The 27,893-nt window shown below is 41.8% G+C and overlaps 1 protein-coding gene and 1 long non-coding RNA gene across 2 annotated transcripts in view; both read left to right on the forward strand.

The window, feature by feature from the left end:
- MBOAT2 (membrane bound glycerophospholipid O-acyltransferase 2) overlaps positions 1–7,868 on the forward strand; it is a 319,612-nt gene extending 311,744 nt beyond the window's left edge. The window contains exon 13 of the mRNA XM_073625406.1: positions 2,740–7,868. Coding sequence (XP_073481507.1) covers positions 2,740–2,962 — 223 coding nt within the window. The 3' untranslated portion in view covers positions 2,963–7,868. The remainder of the gene's footprint in view (positions 1–2,739) is intronic.
- Positions 7,869–9,232: 1,364 nt separating this feature from the next.
- Positions 9,233–18,799, forward strand: LOC141139380 (uncharacterized). The gene is made up of 2 exons (XR_012243757.1): positions 9,233–13,734; positions 13,898–18,799. It is a non-coding gene; the product is annotated as an uncharacterized lncRNA (long non-coding RNA).
- Positions 18,800–27,893: the final 9,094 nt, after the last annotated feature.

Raw genomic sequence — 27,893 nt, forward strand, 5'->3', positions numbered from 1 at the left:
CTCCAGCTTAAATTCCACGAATGGCCCTGGAGCTGCTTACTGTGAGCCAACGTCTGCTGCCTGGAATCATATTATCCTCTGCTCCTAGAATATGTTCCATTCTTGGAGTTGTCTTTGGCTCTTAGGCTCTTTGGCTCTATTAGGTGTGGCTAGACCCCCTGTCCTTGAGTCTTTGGAGTGGAGGAGGCAGCCACACCCCCGGCTGCTCCGCCCACCAACTCCAGCTGCCTCAGGAGATATTAAAAATCTCTGAGGGACAGCCTGACCTGATTGGATGACAGGTCCACTGGGCCCCCTGCCGAGTCAATGGACTTCGCAAAGCCACCTATGATGTATACAAAGCTGGGAAAGTGCAGGGGTGCCCGCTCATTAAGACAGCCCTGCTGCAATCTCCTCTCTGGAGATTGCAGCAGGGCTTCTCTCACTGCTTTTATTACTCCCAATTTAAAAAAGACCATTTCAGCCTCTAGTACTAAGTCATTGTTTGAAGAATTTGGGTCTAGTCCTGCACACACCTCAAACCAGAATATTCTTTCCAGAGGCGGGTCTAGGCTTTGTGAGGCCTTAAGCAAAACTTAGACCTGAGACCCACTCAAGCCCATAATGAGAATAATAATTCTGCGAGGCTCGCTTACGTGAGACAGGCTCTTAACGCTGAAAGAGTCTTGCTTCGCCACCACCGTTGTGGAACTTCAGGTGATTAGATTGGATCATATTCTGTCCTAGGCAGAACTTTATGTTCCAGCCCTGTCAGCTGTGTACACTCTAAGCGTAAACAATTCTTCCTCAGCCAACAGCACCTGGACCTGGGGGAAGATGTTCAAGGACTTTTGTCAGAGTTTGGGTACTCTGGATGTGGACCTCCTGGCAGCCAGATTCAACATTAAGCAGGACATGTTTGTCTCCAGGTACAGGGATCATCTAGTGTAAGCAATGGGTGCTCTGGTAGTTCGGTGTGATCAGTATACCTTGATATATGTATGCCTTTCTTCTCCTGAAATGTCTTCTATGTCTGCATTTTGGTGATCCTGATTGGTCCAGAATGACTTAGGTAAATGTGGTACACTGACCTAAAATATGCTCAGTGGGTGCTACTGGATCAGCAGGGTCATCTGTCCCAAGAACGAATTTGCCATCCTGCTTAACTCCTGGCTTTAACAGCATAACTGTTGAGTCCCAGGTTCTGAGGCACAGAGGCATCTCTGAGTCTGTGATTCCTATGCTGCTAAAATCTAGGATGTCTACTTCCCCCAAGGTCTACCATGGAAGGCATACTTTACTCCTCTGGGCTTCCACCCCAAGAGTTACATTGGACGATTCCCCACCTTCCTGCATCTGGGTCTGGACCAGCATTTGGCTCTCAACACTATCAAGGGTCAGGTTTCTAACCTTTCTGTTCCGTTCCAGAAACCGTTGACCTATTGTTCTTTGTAGCTTCCCTGTCTTTTCCTCTTTGACTCTTTGGGACCTAAATCTTGCTTTCTCTGCACATCAGAAACCACCAAAATGAACCTTTGGAGACAAGGTGGTTTTGAGGCCCAGGACTTTCTTCTAGCCAAAGGTAGTTTCTGCCTCACGCTAACTGGGACATTGTTCTTTTGCTACCCTGTCTGGCTCCAGTTAACTAAAATAAATTTCCTTCCATTGTCTGGACGTGGTTGCTGTAAGAATCTCTGAGCCACTGCTTCTTTTTAGGAAGACTGATTCCATTGTTGGATTCCCAGATGGACCCAGTAAGGGTGTACAGGCTTCTCATTCCACATATCGGTGTAGCTGGTAGATGTTTTGGTCTCATCTGATGCTTCCAAGCATAAGGTCCTTAAGGTGGCTCTTTGAGCAGCCAGCGGTCTCTGTGTCCCTCAATGGATGAGAAAGAAAATAGGATTTTTATACTTCATAGAACCCTTTTCTTGAAGTCCATTGAGGGACAGAGGTCCGGCTCCTCTGTGTTTGTGATAATGTTTTCATTGCTACTTTGCTACAAAACTGATGCATGCTGGTAGTGGGTGGGGTTATCTTAGGCTGGCCTACAGTTTTTCTTGGTAGCCAGTGTCCAATGCTCCTGTAGGCGAATGTATAAACTGAAGGTTAAAGACTTTTCTATGTCCCTCATTAGACTCAAGAAAAGGATTTTATGGTGAATACAAAAAAAAAAAACTACTTTATCTTAGCATTACTCTCAACATTCTGAAGTTCCAAACTAACACTGACCACACAGTATGATTGCTGAATATAGCATAATTCCAGACCCTCCAGAACTAAAGGAAATTGTACATTCAGATACTGTATAACTTGAGTGGGCAGGTTAAATCAAAACTTTGTCTTGGGCAAAGTTCTATTATCAGTACCTGGAAGCCGCTCAGCATTTAGAATCCACCCATCTCCGGAGGGAGAAGAGACATTGGACAACACCTGGAGAAAAGGTGTATATATAGGGATTTTTTCTTGCATGGCTGGGTGCCCCAAGAGGAACCTGACCCTGGAGTTGGGCTTTAGAGTCCCAGACCCCACATTGATCCAATTAACCACATCTGTAGGTGTGTAAATCCATGTTTATTGTCTACGAGCTCTCTATTTTTGGGTCTGTTCAAAAGCATACCTAAGTAATGCATTTTATTCCTAATAAATGGGACTTTGCAACTTTTGGGAGAAGATATATTAGATGTACATACAGAAAGAAGTGTTGACTTCTGATTCATTTCAATACATGTAATTTACTACTTTTATTTTTTTTTTAAGCTCCTGGTACTACTGCCTCCATATTGTCTGCATATTGGTGCCGCTGACTATGCCAGCCCGTGCCCGGAAAAAAAGAAGCACTGAAAAGGAGTCTATTGCTCCCCTTCTGGAGAAAACAAACATTGAAGAACCTATTTCTGAACAGAACAGCCATGTCACCACAAACAACAACAGCAGTCAACGAGAAGAGACAGCCTGGAGACGCCCCAGTGCCCACCAATGACTACCACATGACTTTTTGTATGTTTTTAAAATTCAATTTTTAGAACCTCCAACTGGTTTGTGAATTGTGCACAGGAGAAGACGGTATTACGAAACATTCTGTGAGGATAACACTGCAAGGGAATCTCAACAACCCCACGATGCCATGCCATGTGGGCCTAGCCTTACAATATTTCCATTATTTTATAATGGGCACTCAGGACTTGTAACATACGCTCTTAGGACCATGTTATGTGTGTATTCCTTTAACGAACGTATGACGTCTCCAGGCATTGCAGGGGTTATACAATTTGGGCACAAAACATAAAGATCCAGAAAAATCTTTTAGAACCCTTTTGCCTTAATCCCTCTCTCTACTGAATGAAATCACTAACTTGTTGTAAGCATAAGTAATCTTTCTACTAATGGTGCTGCCAAGAAGGGTAGTATATCCAATGAGGAAGCAGTATTTTAATAGTTCTATAGAATCGTAGGTAGAGCTTATTTAAACAAGATGATTAACGAGACTGACCACCCTGTGTTCATTTAACCAGATGACATGAACCTGTATTTATAGCAATCATGTCAAATGACTGTTGTACTTTAAAGGATATACACTTTCTTTGAGGAGCTGGGAGGTGAAGGGGGGAATGAAATGTGTCATGTAGAAGCAGACATTCCAGTTTGGAAATTGTATGTCTAACAGCTAGTTAGATGCGCTCTGTATTAGAGCGTAGTAAAGTTTTTTTTTACAGAATAAGTCTTGGCTTGTGACCAGCTTCTGACCCTCTCAGTCAGACATCACTTTGAACTAAGTACTGCAGGGGTGAACTAGGTACTGCAGGGACCTGTAATCTGGCTGCTTGGCATCAGTGGCAGGTTTTGCGGTATAGGCTGGGAATGGACAGTTGTCATGTCCGTTTCACAGGCATGGGTTACTTAGCAGCAATATGAAGCCAAAGCCAGTACTACACTTCTCATGCACTGGCAGTAGCTGGTAGTAGCTGAGCTCTCTAACCAACTCTGAACACCAGGCAGGGTGCAGGCTTAGGCTTATGGGATATAAAAGTCTCTCAGGCTAGGACTTCGCAAAGGGAAATCACACTATGATCATACACCTCTTACCCACTTTTTAATGATCACAGATTCCAGGAGGTATGTGCAATACCCCCCCCCCCCCCTCTTCCCCATTCATGCCTACTCTTCCCCAATCAAAAAGGCCAAGAAGTGGATTTATTTTCACTATATGCTAAGGCATTTTATTATTCCTCTACTTGATAATGTAGGCAGGCACTATGTGAAAGATCAGAAAGGTTTTATACAGTATATGTTTCCTTTTATCTGGTCACATGGATGTATGAAGATTTATTTTACCACCATTCATGTTTTTTGGAGTATATATTATGTGATTCATGTTTATTAATGCATAGAAGTCCTAGTTTATAGAACTTTGAATCTTCTGTGGCAAATCTGACAACAGACACAACAAATGATTTGATCTAGCTTTAGATAAAACTAGAATTTTACATGTAAGAAGAGTTCTTGGCAGATAAAGAAGGACTCAACTCAAAATACAAATTTGCATTTTCCATGGTGGTCCACTCTATTAGGGCAAAATATACCTTTGTGTCTCCACACCAGCGATTAACCAGTGTAAAGGCTTCATACCTTGCACTTGTGCCTGTATATATCCTGTCATCTGCTCTGGTTTCCAGCATGGAAAAATTTGTTTGGCACTGCTTTTTGGAGGCGGAACTGTACTTCTTGAGGATTTTGCATGGTGTACTCACAGAAAAGGAGCACCTCACCCCATACACCGTCTAACCTCATACACCTCTTCATACTTTACTCTTGCTTCACTACTCAATAAGTCTTTGAGCTGGGACACGTATGTTCACAAGTTTGTTCCAATCTGACTGATCAAGCAGTGAAGTAAGATATAAAGGTGACACCCTTTGAACATGCGCCTTGAAAAACAAGTCAGCACTGGCAGTTCCATATTTTTCAAACTTGGATGGTTCCTTTTTAAATACAACTGTGCAGTAATCAAGAGGTGTCTGCATGGACAATCAGATGTCTTGATGAAGTCCCCCAAAGACCTAAATCCTGAGGTTCTCAATTATGCAAATGTCTAACTTAGCTCAGCAAATTAAGGTATGTAAACCTAACAATGCATTTTCTCTTTTGGTCCCTTTTGGTCTTGCAAATATACAGACATTGTTTGTTATATATGTTGGAGAAGTTCAAAAATGTACCTGTTTATCTTTCCAGAAATCTTGTGAACTGATAACTTCTTGCGCCTGTGCTGACTGTGATCAATGACATTGTTCCAGAACCATGCCCTTCTATGTTATGAGAGATAGGAGAGGGGCAGGGTTCTGTAGTCCTTTCTTGTTTCTATTGCCCTGATACAGAAGGGTGAATGAGCATTGCCGTCTTAGTACTGGAAGTTGTTTACTGGCAGAATCTCAAGGTGAAAAAAAATAAGCTTGAAAAAAGAAAAGTAATACAGCCACCACTTCTAAGGACTGGTAAGCTGCAATACATTAAATGGTCATTCTTGGGTTTAGATGGGCTTTAAACTGTTGCACACCCTCTTGCCTAGTGAGCATTGGTCAGCAGGGCCGAGAGTTTAAAGCTGGTTATACAAAGATCGAAATTCAGCCGATTCAGCAGGGACCAGCCAGTTTCAATGAGCATTTGGCTATCCTTGCTTGACAGAAGTCAATTGATCAATTTCTGTCAAAGGGACATGTTGGAAATGTTTTCGCGATCAGCAGCTACAGCTGCTGATCAGTGTATTCTGGCAGCAGAGGTTGCAGCTGTTAGAATACAATGCCTCTATGGGGGGATACCTCCATCCACCTCATTTGTTCATTTGGATGGTAGATTTCTTTTGTTTAGCCCTCTGGCTGAAAGAAAAAACGAACAGCTTAAGTAAAGTTTCAGCACTCTTGTGCCTCTCATAAATATATGGTAATATAAAGTATGATTTAGCTAGCAGTTTAGCAGACTTAACCCAATCATACATTTTTTTTCTATTCCCAATCCCATTGTTATAGATTCAGCCTTATCTATCAAACTGTGCTGTGTGATGCCACCATACTAGACCACAAGATATGACTGGGCAACTTTTCCTGTTCCTAGACTTACCTCTGGATAACACTATTAATATAATATTAATATAATACAGTGAATACAGTGATTAAAAGGATAAATGGGTAGGAAATGCTTTGGATGATGTCATATTCCTGACACATGTGAGGCTAAATGATTGGAATGTGCCTAGGGACTGCCATGTGCACAAAATTGCTTTGCTGTCTCTAATCAGGAATTATATGCTAAAAGTAATTTTTTTAATGATTGTCACATTAAACTGTGGAAATAAATCAAGTAAAGAAAAGCCAAGTTGTCGATTTTAAGTATGGGTCCGCTCTAAAGAAGAAATTCAGGAAGAATAGTAGCGCCACCTGCACTTTGTAACACGACAGAGTTGAGTATAAAGTGGGCTGCAGGAAGGGAGATCAAGATACTAGCAAACTTTACTCTGGACAGTTCCACTCTGTTCACTGCCCCGGTTTTGGCATGCTCCAGACTGCCCCATTTTGTATGCTGTGCAGTATATTATAGACTCTACAGTGCCCCACTCTTAAAGCTGCACTTTCTGCTAAACTGAATACTGCTAATCAACACAATATTGTCATATAGACATCATTGGTACCAGAAACTATTTATAGCACTAGAATTTACTAATTTTACCCTATTTAATGAACAGATACTTTTGCTATTTTTTTTAAGTACTAAAATTGGAACCCATACTTTTCATCTGTCTGTCCTTACAATGTAAAAAGATGAGTACCAGTAGCACTGAACTTGAAACATGCTGTATATTTAAAACAGGCAGGAAATTGCAGAATGCAAATGAATAAACCAAAGGTATGTGTGGACAAACGGGCAAATATAACAGGCCGAAGGGGAAATTTCTCTGTATAGATATATGGAAGCTGCCATTGCTGATAGTTTTGAAGGTGATTATCTTTCTCCCAGTTATCAGTAGTAATCGGGTGTTTTGACATCTAATACCCACACATTTGTGTCGGGTCACTGACACACCAATTGGTGAAGAAGGATAAAGATGGTAGCCTTGAAGTAGTACTTTCAAGAACAAGTTAGCAGGCAGGGAGAGCTCACATATGCCTATCCTGATGGCTACTTATGAAACTTAAGATGTCACATGTACCCTTAGATCACTTAACTCATGTTCATTGTTTTTGATGGTGAACCACTAAACGCTGGTGTTCCCTTTTTGTCATAGACCAAAAATATGTGGTTCACATTTAAATTTAGTACAGATTTCACTACTTGGGAACCCCAAAAATACATGTTGCGACCCCAGCTAGGATCCTCACCCCTGCAGACAACCGAACTACACTACTTTCTTAACATCACTAGCTATTGCACTTTGGTTATCTATGTCATGTAATTATGCCTCCAGTCAGGGATTTTTTTCTCAGAGAATAGGTGCAGGAACTCTCCTTTCCAAAGTCACTCCTTGTCTCCGCCCCCTGCCCACCTTTTAAGCACCGTCGCTTGTTTCCACCCCATACCCACCTCTCAGTACCACCTATTTTAGAGAAAACAGAACCAAGTATCATTTGTGGTGCTAAGTAATCTGTATGGTACTTGGTAATAGAGTTTCCACCTCATCCCTTTAAACCCGAACACCTTTGAATTACACAGGTTCTGAGACTAATTAAATGCAGATAAGGCACCAAGTGAGTTTAATTACCACCTTAATCAGCCACAGAACCTGTGTAATTAATATGTGTTCAGGTTTAAAGGGATGAGGTGGCAACCATACTTGGTAACTATAATAAGAAAAACAGTAAAATGGATCCTATGCAGCCAGTAACAATAGCACCCCCCCCCCCCCAAAGAAAAAATAGACCCCCCATGCAATAATAGACACCCCCCAACAATAACAGATCCCCCCAACAACAATAGACCACTTGCAACAAAATACTGCCTCACAACAATAGACCCCACCAGCAACCACAGACCCCTCCCTCAACAGTAGATTCCCCACATCTAGTATTAATAGAACCTAAAGTAGCCAGCAACAATAGACCCCTCTCTCAAAAGTAGATCCCTCCCAGCAACAGTTGGCCCACTAGCAACATAAGACACCCCCCCCCCCCCCCAGCAACAATACCCTTCAGCACACCCCACTACCCCTTGCCCCTGCATACAGTCATTGCTGGAGGTGGCGGAAATGTGTTCCCCTGTGTTCCCACTGAAAAAAGCCCTGCTTCCAGTACAATAACTTCTTATTAAGGAGCCCCCCAGTTCTTTTACCTTCTTCATTCTTAACATTGTGTGTTATTTTCAGAATAAAGGTGATTTGCTATAGATTAGAACTGTTCTTCTAATATTTAGTTAATGGAAATAATTTGAAATACTGACAGCACCTGCTAGGTGGAGCTGAATGAGTCTCTTAAGCATAACAAATACAATAGGTAAAAGTTGAGTTGTTTTCTCTTACCAACCAGATGGATTCTAATTTTCTAGTGCAGGTTTTAAAATAAAACCGAAAAGTAACACATAATTGGTTAAATTGGGCAACATGTATTTAATACTGTTGCTCAAAAATTCACACTTCAGCCTAAAAAGTGTCATTATTTGTATTCAAAATCATTTTCCCCGTGGTTACACCTGACCATCGGATTAGAATTCGTTCAATTTCAGCTGGCATGTGTGTCTTTTAGGGCAGCCATTGTGTGGGTTATTTTCACGAAAAGGCAGGCTTTGGGTTCATTGGGTGACACTGTTCTTTAGTGGTTGTGCTGATAATCAGTTAAGAGGCTATCCAAGCCCCATTGATGTCATGCTGTACCCATCGAAAAAAATTACTATTTTTGGATTATGGACTTTATAGGCATAACACAAGTATAAATTAAAAATATATTTATTAGAAAAACAAAATTAAGACAATTACATAAAATTTAATAAATTATTCACAAAATGTTTCTATGAGCCTAACCAACGCACCACCTACATACATATACCAATCAGAAAATTCGGAGGACCAGACAGATCACTCTACAATATTGAAAAATTTGAAGAGGTAGTCTGTCATAAAAACTCAGCTCTACATGTTGCGTAGAGCTGAGTTTTATGACACACTACCTCTTCAAATTTTTCAATATTGTAAAGTGATCTGTCTGGTCCTCCAAATTTTCCAATTGGTATATGTATGTAGGTGGTGCGTTGTTTATGCTCATTGGCACATTTTGTGAATAATTTATGAAATGTTATGTAATTGTCTTGATTTTATTTTTGTAATAAATATATTTTTAATTTATACTTGTGTTATGCCTATAAAGTCCATCATCCAAAAATTTAATTTTTTTCAATAATCCAATTATCGTGACTTGGCAATTTATACAAAAGTGTTGTATCCACAGTACCACTCTGTGGTGATACAAATTGTTTATTACATGCTGTGCCCATCATCATACCCTCTACCAATTTCATGCTGATGAAGCTTAGTGGCCTTCTAAAATCCATCTACACAAGCCCTGTATTTTTGTTTATTACATTTTTAGGTTTTTAATTAGTGTATAACTGGAGAAACGGCAACAAACATGGACCTTACAAATATCTATCTAAATGCTAAGCCGTGTTACTGTTCATTTGCCATAATAGATAGTTACATATTGGTAGTTTTGAATCCTGTAGCAGTCAAACTGGTAAACTTACTAAAACTGGTGCAAACATGATCTGGAGCAGCTGGGCATAGTAACCAATCAGCTTCCCTAGCCTCAGCTTGTTCAGTTAAGCTTTGAGGCTTGGTTCACACTGATGCAACATAGGATCCGACTTGTGAGACCCCTAGTCGGATGACGTGTGAAATTCAATGTTTCCCTATGAGAGCTGTCTTAACTGATACGACTGTCCAACTTTAGAAAATGTTCCTGCATTACTTTTTTCTGACATTGATATGATTTCAATGCTGCAGAGTGTAAAAAGTCACATCAAAGTCGGACTCCAAAGTTGCGCTGAAAATTGTGCAACTTTTGGAGTCGGGCTAGTGTGAACCGAACCTGAAAATCAAAGCTAGAAGCTGATTGATTGCCATGCACATCTGCTCCAGATTCTGTTTGCTCCTGTGTTAAATTCACTTACAGGAGAAATTAATATATTCTAGAACCAAATTGTAAGGCGGGGACAGTTGTTTGCTTTCAAAATTGTGGAACCAAGCTCTTTCCTGCAGTAAGAATAAAAAAGAGTAATATATTTTCTGGATTAATTTGCTTATTGGCTTGAACATTGGAATAAGCAGAGTGCTTGTGATAGTGGTCTGCTTTCTTGCTTGCATCTCTATAGCACTACCATCCAAGAAGGCATGCATCAGACCATATAGCATATATTTTGAGTGAGGATAACTCCACTTTTGTCAAGGAAAAACAATCCCTTCTATATCGGTTGTATAGCTTCAAGATTTGTTTGAAGACCAAACTTCATTGCAACTTGTTTTTACCTGTTTCTGTTCTGTAGATACAGAGACAGACTATTGCAGTAACTCTCAAATTGAGGGCCAAGTAGGGGATATGTCTGCTATAATCATGATCAGTGAGAGAAATATTGCATTCCCAGCACCCATTTAGACATATTCCCAGTATATCACCAAAGATGAAAGTCTCACATTGACCACCTAATTTAAATGCTTGGAATGCCAGAAATCGTATCTCAAAAGATTTTGAGGAAAAGAAGTAAGCCAGTCATATGAGCAGGAAATATGATTTTTTGAGTGTTTTGTACATAGACTATTGCTGCCAGGGTGGTGAGGAAGCAAATTTGGAAATACTTGTCAAAGTGATAACCAGTTTCAAATAGCAATGAAAATTTTTTTTAAAATGTTGACGGCTCTTTTCTATTCCAGCATGACTGTGCCACTGTTCACAAAGCCATCTTCATAAAACATGGATTGATGATTTGGTGGGGAAGGCATGCATGCTGATGTCAACCTTTCTGAATACCTTTGGGATGTATTAGAAGGCTGGTTGGGGAGTTGTCTTCTTATCCAACACAGCACCTTACTTAACAAGTTATTTTTTGGCTGATCGGACACAAATTCCTACTGACACACTCTAAAAACCTTGTGGAAAGGCCCATGATGGTTTTAGAGCATGGTTTTAGAGCATGATGTCTACCAAGCTCATAAAGGAGTAATGGTCAGGTGTCCACATACTTTTGGCCATATATTGTGTAAAGTGTTAAAAGGACTAACCCAATTTGTCCCTTTAAGGGTACCTAATTGACCCCAGCACCCCTTCCCCTTCAGAGATGCATACTTGGTTCAATCTGATGGCTGCGGCCTCCTTGGATTCTTAAGATCCCATGCCACAAGTTCTCTGTGTTCTGACCATGCCTTCATATTAGAGCCCCATAGAATTCTATGGGGCCCATCTCCCTGTATCTCCTGGCTGCATATAGAGGGTATTGATTAGATTACCTTAACTAAATGCTCTTTCTCTGAAAGTGCACTTATTCTTTTATTACACTTATAGTGGATCTAAATCCTCCTCTCCTTTAGGCCCCTCTTCACATGGGGAGGACTCCGTCAAGTGGATCCATCTGCTCAGCGGGGGATTGGTCAGCTGATCCCAGCTGAGTAGGCGGATGACAGGTCCGTGTCCGCTCCGCTGATGCAGAGTGGACATGGACACAGCCTGCTATTCTCTATGGGGCGGTCGGATGAAAACAGACTGCCTATCCGTTTTCATAGGACTGTCATCCAATATGATCCGCTAGGTGTATGGGCATGTTTTTTGTTAACTGGATCGGATGCAGGTGGGTGTAAACGGACACATGTCGGTTTACATTCGCCTCCTCATGGAGAACAATGTGTGGTCTAATCGGGTCTGCCTGAAAAGAGAACAGGCAGACCCGATCGGTCTGCTTGTGTGAAAGGGACCTTACAGTCAAGGAAGCTGCCAGCTTAGCCTCTGTTTGATCTGCAGTCGCTATGCTGTGCTAGTGCTGCACATGTGATCAGTTATAACACCAGCCATTTGATGGCTTAACAGTTTGATCGAAAGCACAAGCAACTGTGACAGTTATCATTCCTTGAATGTAACTGTTTTGGAAAGCAGTTAAATTGATAGATTTAATTTCGCTTTAAAGCAGGATTAAACCCACTGATTCAGCTGTTTACTAAAACAATTACTTTCAAGGCATGAATTGAATGATAACTGTCAGTTACTAGTGTAAAGGATAAGAGGATTTAGTTCCCCTTTAACTCTGCACAGTCCTTTCCAGGATATAGCTCTCTGAATATTGTGCTAGTAATGGTACTATCAGTTTAATGCTTCCAGTCCATGTGCTCGCTACTTCTAGTCCCTGTTTTTTGGGATTTTTTTGCAATGCAATTAGTAAATGGTCCATAGACATCCACTGCAGTGACTAATTAAATAATTAAATAGCAAGGACATCGAACTAATGGTACCTCTGCACTCCTGACACAGTGTTTTCAGAGCTGTATCTGGTAAAGCAGTGGTCATCAACCCTGTCCTCAGGGCCCACTAACAGGCCAGGTTTTATGTATTACTTTGGGGAGATGCAGACTAGAATACTGCAATCACTGAGCAGCAAATGATATCACCTGTGATGGAGGGCAGTATTATTAACAATTTACACATACCTGCCGCTGTCCTTTCTAGTTATTTGGAGCTCCCCTTTGAAGTGTTGGTAGTCTGAATTCTTGTGAGTACTGACACTGCCCTAAACTGTATATAAACCCAATCATTACAATCTTGTATAAGCTTTAACATGTTAATGTATTTCAAAAGTCATTTACATTTTTATATCTGCAGTTTTTATTAATATAATCTCGTGGTCCTGAGATGAAGGTCTTTGTACAGACATTTTCTCTTTTAGGGTGACAACACAGCAAGGCTATTTGGAAACACTGACAGAGTGTTGTCACCCTAAGCCCTGGTTCACATTGATGCGATTTGACATGTCAAATCGCATGCCAAATCGGCGGCTATTGCCTGCAGTGGCACCGTCCGAATCAGTGCGACGCTGACTTTGCGGTGCTACACCGATTCCCAAAAGTAGTTTCTGTACTACTTTTGGCGATTTCAGGTGTGATTTCAATGGACATCTGTGAAGGAAACCACACAGATGTCTCTGAAATCTTCGGACTGACATGCAGGAGTGAAATCGTGCGAGTTCGCTGAACTCACACAATTCCAATCCCGCAGCAGTGTGAACCTGGGCTCAAAGAGAAAATGTCTACCCAGGTGTGTAATGGATTAATGTCATTTAGTTAGGGTTAACATGTACACAAGGTGTATATGTAAACCCCCTCATGGAATGATATGGGAGAATTCCAAGCAAGTATCAAAATTCAGCAAATAATAAAGCTATTTATCCATGACTTTTTGTTTCTTTGGACACTATGGGTTTGATTTACTAAACCTGGAGAGTGCAAAATCTGGTGCAGCTGTGCATGGTAGCTTCTAACTTCAGCTTGTTCACCCTGTGTTCACACTAGTGCAATGCGGGAACCAGTGCGATTCCAGAGCTGGTTCCCGCATCGCTCCTCTCCAACAGGCAGTTCACACTGCCTTCTGAGAACCGCAGTAAAGCATGTGTCCTCCTACAAGATTTACCAGACACTGATAAAAGGCCTAAGGCTGCTATATACTGCTGATGAGAAAAGATATTTAGCAGTTTGTATTTACTAAAAGAATTACATTTGCATGTTCTGTGTACTATAGGACAGTGGTTCTCAGCCTCGGTCCTCAAGTACCCCCGACGGGCCATGTTTTCATATTTTCCTTTACTTTGCACAGCTGCTTTAAATCAATGACATGGTATTTATAAGAACTATTTTTTATCTAAGGGAAGTTCCCAAAACATGGCCCATTGGGGGTACTTGAGGACTGAGGTTGACAACCACTGCTGTAGGAGACCAGATATAGTAAATGCAGGGTCCAAGGTTTTCGAAACACTTTAAATGAACAAGCTGAAGTTAGAAGCTGATTGGCTTCCATGCACAGCTGTACCAAATTCTGAGTGCTCCCGTTTTAGTAAAGTCCCCCCAATATGCCCTCATGCACAGTGACACTAAATACTTGTGTTCTGGTGCATTTATCCTTGGTTGCATACCGTAAACATAAGTACCGCTTAGTGTATTGTCCATCCCGGTCCAGCTGTGGCAGTTGTCAGCCTTTCATAGACTTTTACAGGCTGGGTGGTGCACCTATACCTTCCATCTGCATCTAAAACGCCAGAGCCTCATACATTGGGGCTAAATGCCCAGTGTGCCTGGGGCCTATATAGGGGAAAAAAAACCACCATGAAGGTTAGGGCCTATAGCGGTGGTGGCGAACCTCAGCGCCCCAGATGTTTGGGAACTACATTTCCCATGATGCTCATGCAATCTGCAGCATTGTTGAGCATCATGGGAAATGTAGTTCCAAAACATCTGGGGTGCCAAGGTTCGCCATCACTGGCCTATAGCTAGAATTAAAGCCTGCCTCTGACAAACCAGTACTTCAGGGTTCCAGACAATGTAGCAACCATGACACACAATGCCATTTGATGCAACACTTAATCCTTACTATTCTACCGCCTTTAATTGAAGGAAGTTGCTCTCAGTTTTTATGAAGCGATGCACAGTGTTTATTGCAGGTTCTGCTGCTACTCCAAGTAACAAAGAAAAGGATGAAGTTTAGGTAGTGTGATCTTATATAAGTTAACTGATTAACAGACTGACAGGCCTTAGCCAGATTGAATGTGATCCAACAATCCAACTGTTAAAAGATCTTTTGTTCCCTCTTGCGCTAGAAGTATGTCTGTCCTGATGTCATGAATAGGCTGTGAGTAGCACCACTGGCACAGAAAAATGATGGTGAGTAGAGACAAGGTTCAACTTGGCTGATGGCCATTTCTTCTGACAATGGTACCTTCAGGTTATCTACAAAGGTCAATTACATCCCACAGGCAACCTGAATGTGGCCAAATTGATGGCGGTACCTCCAAAGTGGATTTCAAGTTCAACTGTAAATAACCTGTTTGCTTGTGACAATCTTCTACACTGACACAGATGTGTCTAATGCAGCTAAATTTATTTTGCAGTGCCATCTTCTGGTGAAATCTAGCAGTGCAATGGGACCATTGTAGCTTCACAGTCAGACTTCAGTTTGTTGAGCACCATAGTTTGCTTTGCACTACACTAAAATGAATATGGATGGGGGAACCTGGACCATACTGACTCCATCATTCAGCTAAATTTCATACCTGTCCATCCTCATCCAAAAAAACCTTCAAGGGTTGAGGGAAGAGTTTGTGTTTGTGTACACAGCCTGGATGGGGATCAGATATATTCACTTTAAAAAAAAAAAAAAAACTTGTCTTGAGAGAAGCATGGAGGTTTCCGTTGCTGAACTGACCCTCTGAAAATGCTTTTAGCCTGGCTGTCATTTCTCACTTGCTTTAATATTCTAAGTGAACATCCTAGAACAAGTATACAGATAAAACCTTTGATTTTTTTACATTTCCTCCTGATCTGTATATTTTTTTTAAAATGTGGGCAGTATATAAAAACCTGTACAGCAAAGCCCAGACTGAGAGATGGAGAAGCAGCACGAGGAGCCAATTCATTTTGCCGCAATGCACATGTGTTAACAATGACCATGATGATAAGAGAGCAGAAAGGGTGAGCTCATCAGGGTGCTTCTTCTGCTTTACTGTACAAACAATCATAGGCCGGGGATATGAACAAGAGATGTAAGTGTTACTTAAAGCTGAACGCCAGGCAGATATAAAGTCATAACTCCCAAATGCCCTGGATTTTGAGGGACTGTCCCTCTGTCCCTCATTCCCCCTCATTTTGGTCTGATCTATATAGTTGTATATAAAATGCACTTTTTATCTTTGAAAAAGTGTTTCCCACAACTAAACCTTTCATCCGAATTCTAAATTGCTACATTTTGTACATTTTAAAAGCCAATATAAAGGAATAGTAGTGGTAAAAAAAAGTCCTTGTGGATTTAATTAACCATTTTTTTTGGTTAATTCTCCTTTAAATGGGTGTGGCAGGGGCGTGTTTTATGCCTATATACATTTGTTAGTAGGTGTCCCTCATTCCCATCTCAAAATGTTGGGAGGAATGTAAAGGACACAAATTATTTCAGCTCTGTAATCATTTATACATCATTAGATGCAAGCAGCTTAAGTGCCTGAATATGACTTTGTACCGGCCTCTTGCAATCTACTGTATAGTCTATACAGCAGACCTTTGTGGGGAAGCAAAGAGCCGAGTGACAGATAATTGAGCTAATCATCGTGCTACTTATCCTTTTGCTTTCCACAAATAGGATGGAGGGGACTTGAAAGTGAAAGTGAAACTGCAGCAGAGAAGGATCAGTTCCCATCTCCTGTGGAGCAGATCTTTATATGTCTCAGGCAGGCAAAACAGACCCCACAAATGTATTTAATCTGTGAATTTAACTGTTTTCTTAGCGTTCATGCCTAACTGCAGCAGAGAAAGTTCAGGTCCCCTCCACTACCAGTCAGAGATGTGCTGCTTGGCAGGGCTGTGTAAATCTAATAACTGGATAGATTGACATTATAAATCCTTTGGCAGGTAAAACGGCTCCCCTGTATATATGTAATCTGTGTACTTGACTGTTTGCCTGGCTTTAAAGGTAGTGGATCCACATAACAGCCAGGCAACTGGCATTTTCAGAAGCAGCACAGCATCGGCCAGCTCTGTTTCACTAAAATAACAGGCTTGCTTTTCATAATCATCACTGTTAGGTGATGAATGTGATTCTTGAGAGAAAAACGAAGAACATTCCATTCCAATATACAGATGTCTGACTGATTATTGAAACAACCTTGCCTCTCGAGCATTTGCTATGTTTTGATCGGGGACTGTTGAAACTTGAAATACTGCGCCTGATTTATCGTCAATGGAGGAAAAAAAAGTGCCTGTGCTGTCCATGCCAACAAAATCAAATTGTGTGTCTGTTTTCTGGGCAGACTAGAACATGATACCTTAAGGCCTTATGTACATGGATGCTTAGGCTCCATTCACCCAGGTGACCGGGGGCCACATAGAGCGCTGCATTCAAAGGCCGCATACAAACTACTTGCAGGCAGTTTGTGTGGGACCAGAACTCTGCAGAAGCCCCAACACTGGGTGCACACTGTTAGCCGCTCAGAGTACAAATCTGAGAGCTGTGAGAGAGTGTGTGCAGGCAGCAATTAGAACCGCCAGCAAGAATCTAATGATTGTTACCAGCAGCCAACCCATTCTGCCCCTATATGTGAATGTAGCCTAAGCAGCTCCTGTGTGCTGAGACTTTCTGACACCCAGGGAGCTGTGCATGCCATGTGCAGCCATCAATACAAGTGGATGGGTGTACGCATCCATGCTTGGGTAAGCGCCAATAGCCTCTGCGTTGGTGTTTTCCCATATATACGCGTACGATGCTTCTCCCTGAATATGCCACTTATCTATTCACTTGTGTTGGTGGCTGCATAGGCATGTGCAAGGGGTTTGCCAGATGTGCCTGGGCACACCCTAATCACTTTGTGGGGAGCTGACTCTCCCTTCTGGCAGGCTTCCCTCCATGTTGCACCGCTCCCCGCAGTACTGCTGGCTTCCTTCCCTTCCCCCTGGCTGCTATGGGGGATGATTCAGAATGGGAAAAGGGGCTAGTAAATATGTAATTTAACGGCCCCTTCCTTTTCTAAATGAACAGAGTGAACACACTCACTGTGTTCATTCATAATTTAATGAGATAATTGCCAAAAAGGTGAAAATGGATAAGAATTATTTGGGTACCTTCATCCTTTAAACATATTTGTATAGAGAAAGATGGAGGGGAGGAGGAAGGGGAATCCCTGGGGACTACTCCAAGTAAGTCCCACCCTGCCCCCCCAAAAAACTTATTGGACTATTGCGGTACCTCATACAGAACTACAATTATAAGTAAAATTTAAATTTATTCAAAAAACATCCATTTAAAACATCTATATAGTCAAAATATAGATCTCGCACATCGCTGTTGTTTTACAGTACATGAATTACAATGACATTTAAAAGTGCCCACAATGGTGGTTGAAGGCTGTTATTTAGAGTACTTGAAAACGTGAAAACTAAAGCATAGTAAACTGTTTACTATGCTTCAATTTGTGAATGAACAGGAACCCGTTCCGCATAGCTTCACATTCATTCACTGTCCAGTGCACCTGAGGCTGCAGGGAAAGGCACGTGTGTATGAGCTTTGGGGTGCATACCCTGATGCAATAAGCTGTGCACACCTCTGGGTGGCTGTATGTGGCACGTGCAGCTTCCTGGGTACCAAAAAGGGAATTTTAAGTCTCCACGTGCATGAGACCTTAGTGTGATATGTTGATGGCACGCCCAACGCTTTTTTTTCTTCCAGTTACCACCACACATCATTTCCGTCATTATCTGGAATTTTTACATGCAGTCAAAATATCACCTGGGTGTGTGGCTCAATGGCATAAAATCATTGTTTCAGGATATTACCAGCAAACTTCTACATCCTGTAATCTTGTAATAAGCGTGTCTATATTAAAGTTTTATTTTACAAGAAAACTGAAATCATTTTAATATTTTCTTGTATCCATTAGACCACCGAAAATGCCCAGAATCAAAATCAGCATTAAGATCTTATGTTCTGTGTTATAATATATTGTCCCTTTTTTTGGCCTATTGTAATGATAATTTTATAATCCTCATTGTAAATATATGTTGAATAAAGTTTTATCTACTGTTCTGTCACAGTGAGTGATGTATGTTGCCTCTAAAGGTGAGTCTGCTTTCTAATCTGTTATGTTTAATGTTTATTCAAACCCAATAATGAAAGCCCTATATATGATCCTTAACAACCTAGTGTAAATTCAGAAGTTTTTTTAACCTTTTTATATCTGCAGCTTTCATTAAAATATTTCCTGTCCTGAAGGTCCTTGTTCAGGTACTTCAGGTTATGGGGTAACAACAATCTGTTCCTGTCTCCTCATCGTTCTCCTGCGTTGTCACCCTATCACCCTCAGGCATAGACCACTATTAGGGATGAGCTCAGGTGTGAGCAGAGCCGCTATCAGGGGGTTACAGCCATTACAACTGTAAGGGGCCCACTGGGCCAGAAGAAGGCAGGGCGGGTGAAGGGGAGCCGTGCTGTGCATTACTGAAACCATCTCACAGCATGTGCTCTCTGTGGCATTGAGCTCAGACATTGAGCTCTTTACTGCCACCTCTGGCAATTATGTGCATGTGCACCCCTCGTGTGATCTGCCTGTACTATGCTTCTCAGCAACCTGTCTGCTTTGTGAAAATGAGCTGGGACTAGGTAGGAAGACCTTCTTTACAAGTAGGGGCTGTGAAGGAAAGGGGGGGGTTGGAATATATACAGGTTCGAGGGGGGACTGACAAATATACAGGTGTGGGGGGGGGGGGTGAGTTTGTACAGGTGAGGTGGCCATGTGTGGATTTGGTAGGATGGCCTGTGGGCAAGCCCTGGGGAATCTTGGTGGTCAGGCTCGGGGGGGGGGGGGGGGGGGCAGGCCTAAAGCTGTGTAAGGGGCCCAAAAATTTCTGATGGCTTCCATGAGTCCAAACCTGAAGCTGTAGGATGGTAGGCGCAGAGGCAAAATCGCTCTATAAAGCCAACAACTAAATAAACATTGGTTAAAAGTTTAAAAATTCCATCAATAGGGCAAGCTGATCCAAAAGCTGAAGCTGGCTCTAAAAATCATGGGAAGCAAGAACAAAAGGAGAAGCGCCCCTAAGTGAAGTAGGATTTTAATGCACCTCAAAAAGGACTACTCACATAGGTACAATAAAAACAGGCTCGTCATGGAGATAAGGGTCTGGGACACCACGGCACAAACAGCGAGACATCTGGCGGTTCATGTGAGCTTCTTTTCAGACTCGCATCCTAGACCCTTATCTCTATGACGAGCCTGTTTTTATTGTACCTATGTGCGTAGCCCTCTTTGGGGTGCATTAAAATCATCAGTCCTACTGCACTTAAAGGCGCTTTTCCTTTTGTTCTTAGTCGTTTAGTTGTTGGCTTTATAGAGAGATTTTGCCTCTGCACCTACCATCCCCCTTCTCTTATTGTCAAAGCTGACAGCCAATCATAGGCAGTGGAGGCATTCCCCGCATCAGAGCTGCACGTATGCAAGAGGAGTGTATATGTGCAGCTGTGGGAATGCCTCCACCTTCTTATGCCGCGTACACGCGGTCGGATTTTACCACGGGAAATGTTCGATAGGAGCTTGTTGTTGGAAATTCTGACCATGTAGGCTCCATCGGACATTTTGCGTCGGAATTTCCGACAAACAAAATTTGCGATCTGGATCTCAAATTTTCCCACAACAAAATCCGTTGTCGTAAATTCCGATCGTGTGTACACAATTCCGACGCACAAAGTTCCACGCATGCTCGGAATCAAGCAGAAGAGCCGCACTGGCTATTGAACTTCATTTTTCTCGGCTCATCGTACTTGTTGTACCTCACCGCGTTCTTGACGTTCGGAATTTTCGACAAGATTTGTGTGACCGTGTGTATGCAAGACAAGTTTGAGCCAACATCCGTCGGAAAAAAAAACATGGATTTTGTTGTCAGAATGTGCAGTCGTGTGTACGCGGCATAAGATTGCCTGTCAGATTTGACAGCTTCCAGGTGGGATAGCTCAGGCATGATCAGGCTCATGTCTGAACACACCTGAGCTCATCACTGGTCACTATCAGGAAGTCAGTCCAGAGCACTGATGTGCAGCTGACACTGGAGCAAGTGCATATAGACAGGAAGTTGCTGGAGCAGATCAGCAGCAATAAGATGTAAAACAGGATAAAAATAAAGTGAACACATTATTTACCAGAAAAAAACATGACAATTATTTATGATACACAGATCTTTAGCAAACTAAGTTTTATCCAGTTAGGGTTTAGATCTGCTCTAATGCAAATTGTATGAATCTCTGAAAGCTTGGGTATCAAAACCTTTAAGCTGACGGGTAATTACGGTAGTGCCCTCCATTTAAGCTGATGGGGAATTTCGGTAGTTACCTCCATGTAAGCTGAGGGGTAATTATGGCAAGGCCCTCCATTAAAGCTGATGGGTAATTATGATAATGCCCTCCTTTTAAGCTGACGAGTAATTACGGTAGAGCCCGTCATTTAAGCTGACGGGTAATTACAGCAGTGTCCTCCTTTTAAGCTGACGGGTAATTACAGTAGTGCCCTCCATGTAAGCTGATGGGTAATTATGGTTGTGCCCTCCCTTTAAGCTGATGGGTAATTACGGTAGTGCCCTTCTTGTAAGCTGACGGGTAGTTACAGTAATGCCCTCCATTTAAACGGATGGGTAATTACGGCAGTGCCCTTTATTTAAACTGACAGGTAATTATGGTAGTGCTCTACTTTTATGCTGATGGGTAATTACAGTAGTGCCCTTAATTTAAAGTGGATGTAAGCCCTCACATATACCCAGTAAAGTGAACAGCCTCAGATACACAGAGAAGAAAAAAATCTCCCTATAAAAGTTTTACATGTATATCTGCTGTCTTCAACTTTATATATTGTTTAGAAAGATTAGCTCCTGTTAGCAGAGGTGGGGGACTTGAGTCACATGACTTGACTTAAGTCAGACTTGAGTCACCTGTTTGAGGACTTCTGACTTGCTTGACAAAATTAAATAAATGACTCGACTTGACTTTGACTTGTCACTAATGACTTGCGACTTGACTTTGGCTATTTGACTTGCAATGACTTGGCACCAACTCCCCCCCCCCCCCCGAAAATATTACCCACACACTCCGCCCACCACCACCTCTGAGCCAATCAGCATTTGCCAAATGCCATTGGAGCTGTTCAGGGTAGCGGTAAGAGTTATGTCAGTCCCTGCATCAAGCGCACCTGTTGAACGTGTGTTCAGCCATGGTGGGGTGATAATGCGACCCCATCGCTCACAACTGAGCGAGGAAGTACTTTCCAATTTAATTTTTTGCAAATACAGTGCATTTTAAGTGGCTATTCTCATCACCATTCAAGTGTCCAGATGTTGGCATTGTGTCAAGTTCAAACTTTGAGCTTTGTTATTTTCCCCCTCAGCAAGGACTACATTTTTTCAGGCTTGTTGGCCATTTAATTGCTGAGTGTTCTGCTCCTTGTCTGCTGTTTGGGCATTCAAAGTGTTTCTTTAATATGCCAAGAAAAAAGCACTAAGCAGTTTTGTTAATGTTGAAAATAAAACAAAAACTTTCCTGAATACTGACTTTTAACTCATTTAAAGGTGGAAATGGGGTAGATCAGTATTTTGACTTAATTTGTGACTTGACCAAAATAAATGACTTGCTTGACTTGTTTGCTTTTCGCCACAGTAACTTGGGACTTGCTTGTGACTTGAAGGTTAAGACTTGAGACTTGCTTGTGACTTGCACATATGTGACTTACTCCCATGTGTGCCTGTTAGATATTTTCTCTTCCTGTTTAACATGGAGTGTGAAGTCTGGGCATACAGCCAAGACAGCTGATTGGAGGAAAGGCACACACCCCCTCTCCACATAGGCAAAGACTCTCAAAGATGTTCTTTGAAACGGCAAGCTGCCTGCTATTCTATTTATAGCTCCCTCCCTGACACAAAATTCAGCCTGTTTTTATCTCTCCATTTAGGCTGACGGTTAGTTACAATAGTGCCTTTCATGTAAACTGATGGGTAATTACGGTAGGGCCCTCCATTTAAGCTGATGGGTAATAATGGTAGAGCCCTTTATTTAAGCTGACAGGTAATTACGGTAGTGCCCTACTTTTAAGCTGACAGGTAATTACGCCACTGCCCTCTATTTAAACTGACGGGTAATTACGGTAGTGCTTTTCATTTAAGCTGACGGGTACTTACGGTAGTGCCCTCCATTTAGGCTGATGGGTAATAATGGTAGTGCCCTTTATTTAAGCTGACAGGTAATTACGGTAGTGCCCTACTTTTAAGATGACGGGTAATTACGGTACTGCCCTCCATTTAAACTGATGGGTATTTATGAATGCCCTCCATTTAAGCTGACAGGTAATTATGATAGTGTCATCCATTTAAGCTGACAGATTATTATGGTAGTGCCCTCCATGTAATCTGATGGGTAATTATGTTAGTGCCCTCCATTTAAGCTGATAGGGGATTACAGTAACGCCCTCCATGTCAGCTGACAAGTAATTCTGGAAGTGCCCTCCATTTAAGCTGATGGGTAATTACAGTAGTTCCCTCTGTGTAAGCTGAGTGGTAATTATGGAAGTGCCCTTCATTTAGGCTGACTGGTAAATACGGCAGTGCCCTCCTTTCGGCTCACGAGTTATTACAATAGTGCCCTCCATTTAAGCTGACAGATAATTATGATAGTGCCCTCCATTTAAGCTGATGGGTAATTATGGTAATGCCCTCCATTTAAGCTGAGGGTTAATTACAGTAGTGCTGTAAATGTAAGGTTACAGGTAACTACTGTATGGTAGTGCCCGCCATTTAAGCTGATGGGTAATTACAGTAGTGACCTCCATGTCAGCTGACGGGTAATTACTGAAGTGCCCTCCATTTAAGCTGACGGGTAGTTATGGTAGTGCACTTCATTTAAGCTGACGGGTAAATACGGCAGTGCCCTCCTGTTACCTAACGAGTTATTAAAGTAGTGCACTCCATTTAAGCTGATGGGTAATTTATGATAGTGCCCTCCATTTTAGCTGACAGGTAATTACGGTAGTTCCCTCCATGTAAGCTGAAGGGTAATTATGGTAGTGTCCTCCATTTAAGCTGATGGGTAATTACTGTAGTGGCCTCCATTTAACCTGACGGGCAATTACGGTAGTCCCTAAATGTAAGGTTACAGGTACCTATGGTAGTACCCGCCATTTAACCTGACGGGTAATTACGGTAGTGCCCCACCTTAAGCTGACGGGTAATTACTGTAATGCCCCCCATTTAAGCTGATGGGTAAATACAGTAGTGCCCTCCTGTTAGCTGACAAGTAACCTGCTTTTATCTTTCCATTTAGGCTGGCGGTTAATTACGATAGTGCCCTTCATGTAAGCTGACGGGTAATTACGGTAGTGCCCTCCATTTAAGCTGATGGGTAATAATGGTAGTGTCCTTTATTTAAATTGACGGTGAATTACGGCAGTGCCCTCCATTTAAGCTGACGGGTAATCACGGTAGTGCCCTCCATTTAAGCTGATGGGAAATTACGGTAGTGTCCTCAATTTAAGCTGATGGGTAATTACGGTAGTGCCCTCCATGTAAGCTGATGGGTAATTACAGTAGTGCGCTCCATTTAACCACTTTCCGCCCGGCCTATAGCAGAATGACGGCCGGTTGGTGGTTCAGTTATCCTGACTGGGCGTCATATAACGTCCAGCAGGATAACCTCCACCGCATTCCCGTGGGGGCGCACATCGCAGCGACTGGTGGTGCGGTGTGTCAGTCTGGCACACCGCTACACCGATCTCGGTAAAACAGAAACAAAAGCAAAATTTTCATTTTTTTCAAAATTTTTGGTCTTTTTTTTTTTTAATTGTTTAGCAAGAAATAAAAACTGCAGAGGTGATCAAATACCACCAAAAGAAAGCTCTATTTGTGGGAACAAAATGATATATTCTCTATATTGTTCTGTGTACTGTACCGTAATAGTCCAATACGCCCCCCACTTTCTTGGTCGCCTGACTGGGGATCAGGCTCCCAATTTTGTCTAATTATTCATTCCTGGATGATGGTACATGTAACTTTGCTTACCTCATTATTTTACTATAGAGGCCACACTATTAATTGTGATCAAATACCACCAAAAGAAAGCTCTATTTGTGGGAACAAAATGAAAAAATTCTGTTTGGGTACAGTGTAGCATAACTGCGCAATTGTCATTTAAACAGCAACAGTGCAGAAAGCTGAAAATTGGCTTGGGCAGGAAGGGGGGGAAGTGCCTGGTATTGAAGTGGTTGAGCTGATGGGTAATTACCGTAGTGCCCTTTAACTAAGCTGACAGGTACAGTGTCTTGAAAAAGTATTCATACCCCTTGAAATTTTCCACATTTTGTCATATTACAACTAAAAATGTAAATATATTTTATTGGGATTTTATGTGATAGACCAACACAAAGTGGCACAGAATTGTGAAGTGGAAGGAAAATGATAAATGGTTAAACATTTTATACAAAAAGTCAATCCTTTGTAGAACCACCTTAAACTACAATTACAGCTGCAAGGCTTTTTAGGTATGTCTCTACCAACTTTGCACATTTAGAGAGTGACATTTTTGCCCATTCATCTTTGCAAAATAGCTCAAACTCTGTTAGACTAGATGGAGAGTGTTGCCACAGATTCTCAATTGGATTTAGGTCTGGACTTTGGTCCATTCTAAGACAAGATTATGCTTCGATCTAAACCATTCCTCACCTTATTACTGCACATATCAGCTCCTGCCAATTCTGAACCCATATACCAATAAAACCTGCAGGACACTGGGACATGTCCCCCCACATAAGTCACACTCCCATATCACCTCTCTCACCCTTCTGCTTCTCTTAACTTCTGGAGATATTTCCTAAAATCCTGGACCGCCATCATTTACCTTCGGCCAACGTACCCAGCACCCCCATCCTCTGATAGCAGCCGCAATCCACACAATCTCATTTCTATTCCTATTCAGCCTAGAACCAGGCGGGTGTCAGCGGACACATCTCCGCTGACATCCGCCTGCCCATAGAAGTCAATGGGTGGCCCACTCATATCTGACTGAAAAACGGATAGGCGGATCTGAGCAGGTCTATCGCGTGAAAGGGGTCTTAGAAGTGAGAGGAGAGCGGTCTTTGAAAGAGAATCGTCAGGACCAAAAATTTGTCTCATGAGGGTAAATGGAGCCAGTAGTGATTCAGAAACATATTTTCCAGGTGCAATGGTAGATTCTGCAGGAAGAGGATTTCCTAGCTTGACATGTACAGGGGTAACAGAATTGAGTAGGTCCCTATCCTTCAGAATCTGGACTTCAACAGCCAGGCCATTAAAGCCAGCAACTGAAGCAGAATGGTAAGCTGGTCTTAGGGATAGAAGATCTGGAAGGGCCCACAGAGTCTCTGAAGAGGTCTAAGCATCACGTTTGTCTGGACCAGTTTGGTTCAAAAGGAATCACGTGAGTGCCCTCCACCTTGAAGATGTGGAGAAGGCGAGGAAGAAGCTGCAAATTAGGAAAGACTTACTGTAGATCAGGAAGAACTGACCCAACAGAGTCGGCAGAACATCCACTGAGAATGCTAGAGAATTACTGGACCTGGAGACAAACTTGAACAGTTTGCTGTTGAACCTCTGAAGACCCAGTAAATAGGGCTAGCTGTGCTCAAGTCACAAAAGCCCCCTCACTATTTCCCTGTTTAAAAAGACACTAAAATTATGATTCTGGTGCAAAGCATTGCAAAGTTATTTACAAATTAAATAAAGTTGTTTTTTTTTATTTTTTTATTTAGTAAACTAGCAAAATGAATTTAAAAAATGTAAATATTAAAGGTGTAGATAAAGTAGAAAGAAAACAAAATCAGCACAAAAATAAAAGCTTTAGGGAGAAGGCGTAGAAGGCACAATGGTACATCGTAATTCTTTGTCTCCCATTTGATGAAAAGGTCTGTTTTTTTGACAGAAGCTGCTGTATTTACACAGCAACTCCCGGCTGTTATAAAAGTTTGGTGCCAAATTACCAGCACCAAATCTAGTATAGGTTTGCTTTTTTAGAATTATATTATCACCATGGCTATGGTTGTAGCAGTTTTTATTATTGTGATAGTATAGTATTTTCTATAGTGATCGAAACACTGTCCATGAAAGAAACACAATACAAACACGTAATCTTGAGGTGTTGGGTTCAGGTTATTCAGTTTTAGGGGTGAGGCTGTGGTTATGGCTTAGTGACTATAATTCTGCTTTGGTATGTTCTCTTTACTTATGGATCACAGTTTAGTGACTATTGCTTTTTGGATGTGATAACTGTTAGGTCTGTTACTGATTAAAATTTTCGTGTTCGATTAATCGTTTTTTTTTTTTTTTTTTAATCGATTAATCGACTAATTTCGATGAATTATTATGCACATACAGATCCAACTACTTTTTAGTTGATCTCCTTGCATTGCAACTCTGCATTAGTCAGTGGTAAATGTGGTATACACTATATTCAATCACCCGACACTAGTTAGTTTCCACAATCCAAAACAAGTGCCGCTGTCATGGCAACAGCAGAAGCCGATCCACACGGCAATAATATCACAGCTTATCAGCCTCTAAGGACAACAATGTTAAAAACGGAGGTTATCAAATTTGCTCACTGAATGATCCCAGTTAACCACATCCATATTTACCATCACTGTCCAGGCTGTCCGGTGACGTCACGGACATCAACGTCACCGGACTCCTCCCCCCTTCCCTTTGTTAGCAGACGGAGGCATTTGGGGAAGGGGGAGGAGTCCGGTGATGTCAATGTCTGTGACATCACTGGATCTCCGATGGAACTCCCTGAAGACCCGGAAGCCGGCAGAGAGGTGAGTACCGATCAAAAGAATTTTAATCGATCAAAGAAATTAACGATTAATTGAGGAATTAATCTTTAATTTCCGCAGCCCTAATAATTGTACAATAAAATAGGACATGTTGGCATTGTGGCAGATGTTAGTCCTTTAAGATAGGCCTCTTTATTGTTCTCTTGAAGACATCTGCCTGTATGTGACCAACTTAACTTTGTCTTGGGATATTTCAAACTCTGAGCCACAAACAATCTAGTGTACATGGTGTGATTACATATGTGTGTGTCCTTATTAATCTTTGCTGTCATTATCCAGGGTATAAACTGAATCGATTGAACTCTATAGCCGGGGAATATGCC

The sequence above is a fragment of the Aquarana catesbeiana genome, linkage group LG04, assembly GCF_042186555.1.
Source record: "Aquarana catesbeiana isolate 2022-GZ linkage group LG04, ASM4218655v1, whole genome shotgun sequence".
In the NCBI taxonomy this organism is placed as follows: Eukaryota; Metazoa; Chordata; class Amphibia; order Anura; family Ranidae; genus Aquarana; species Aquarana catesbeiana.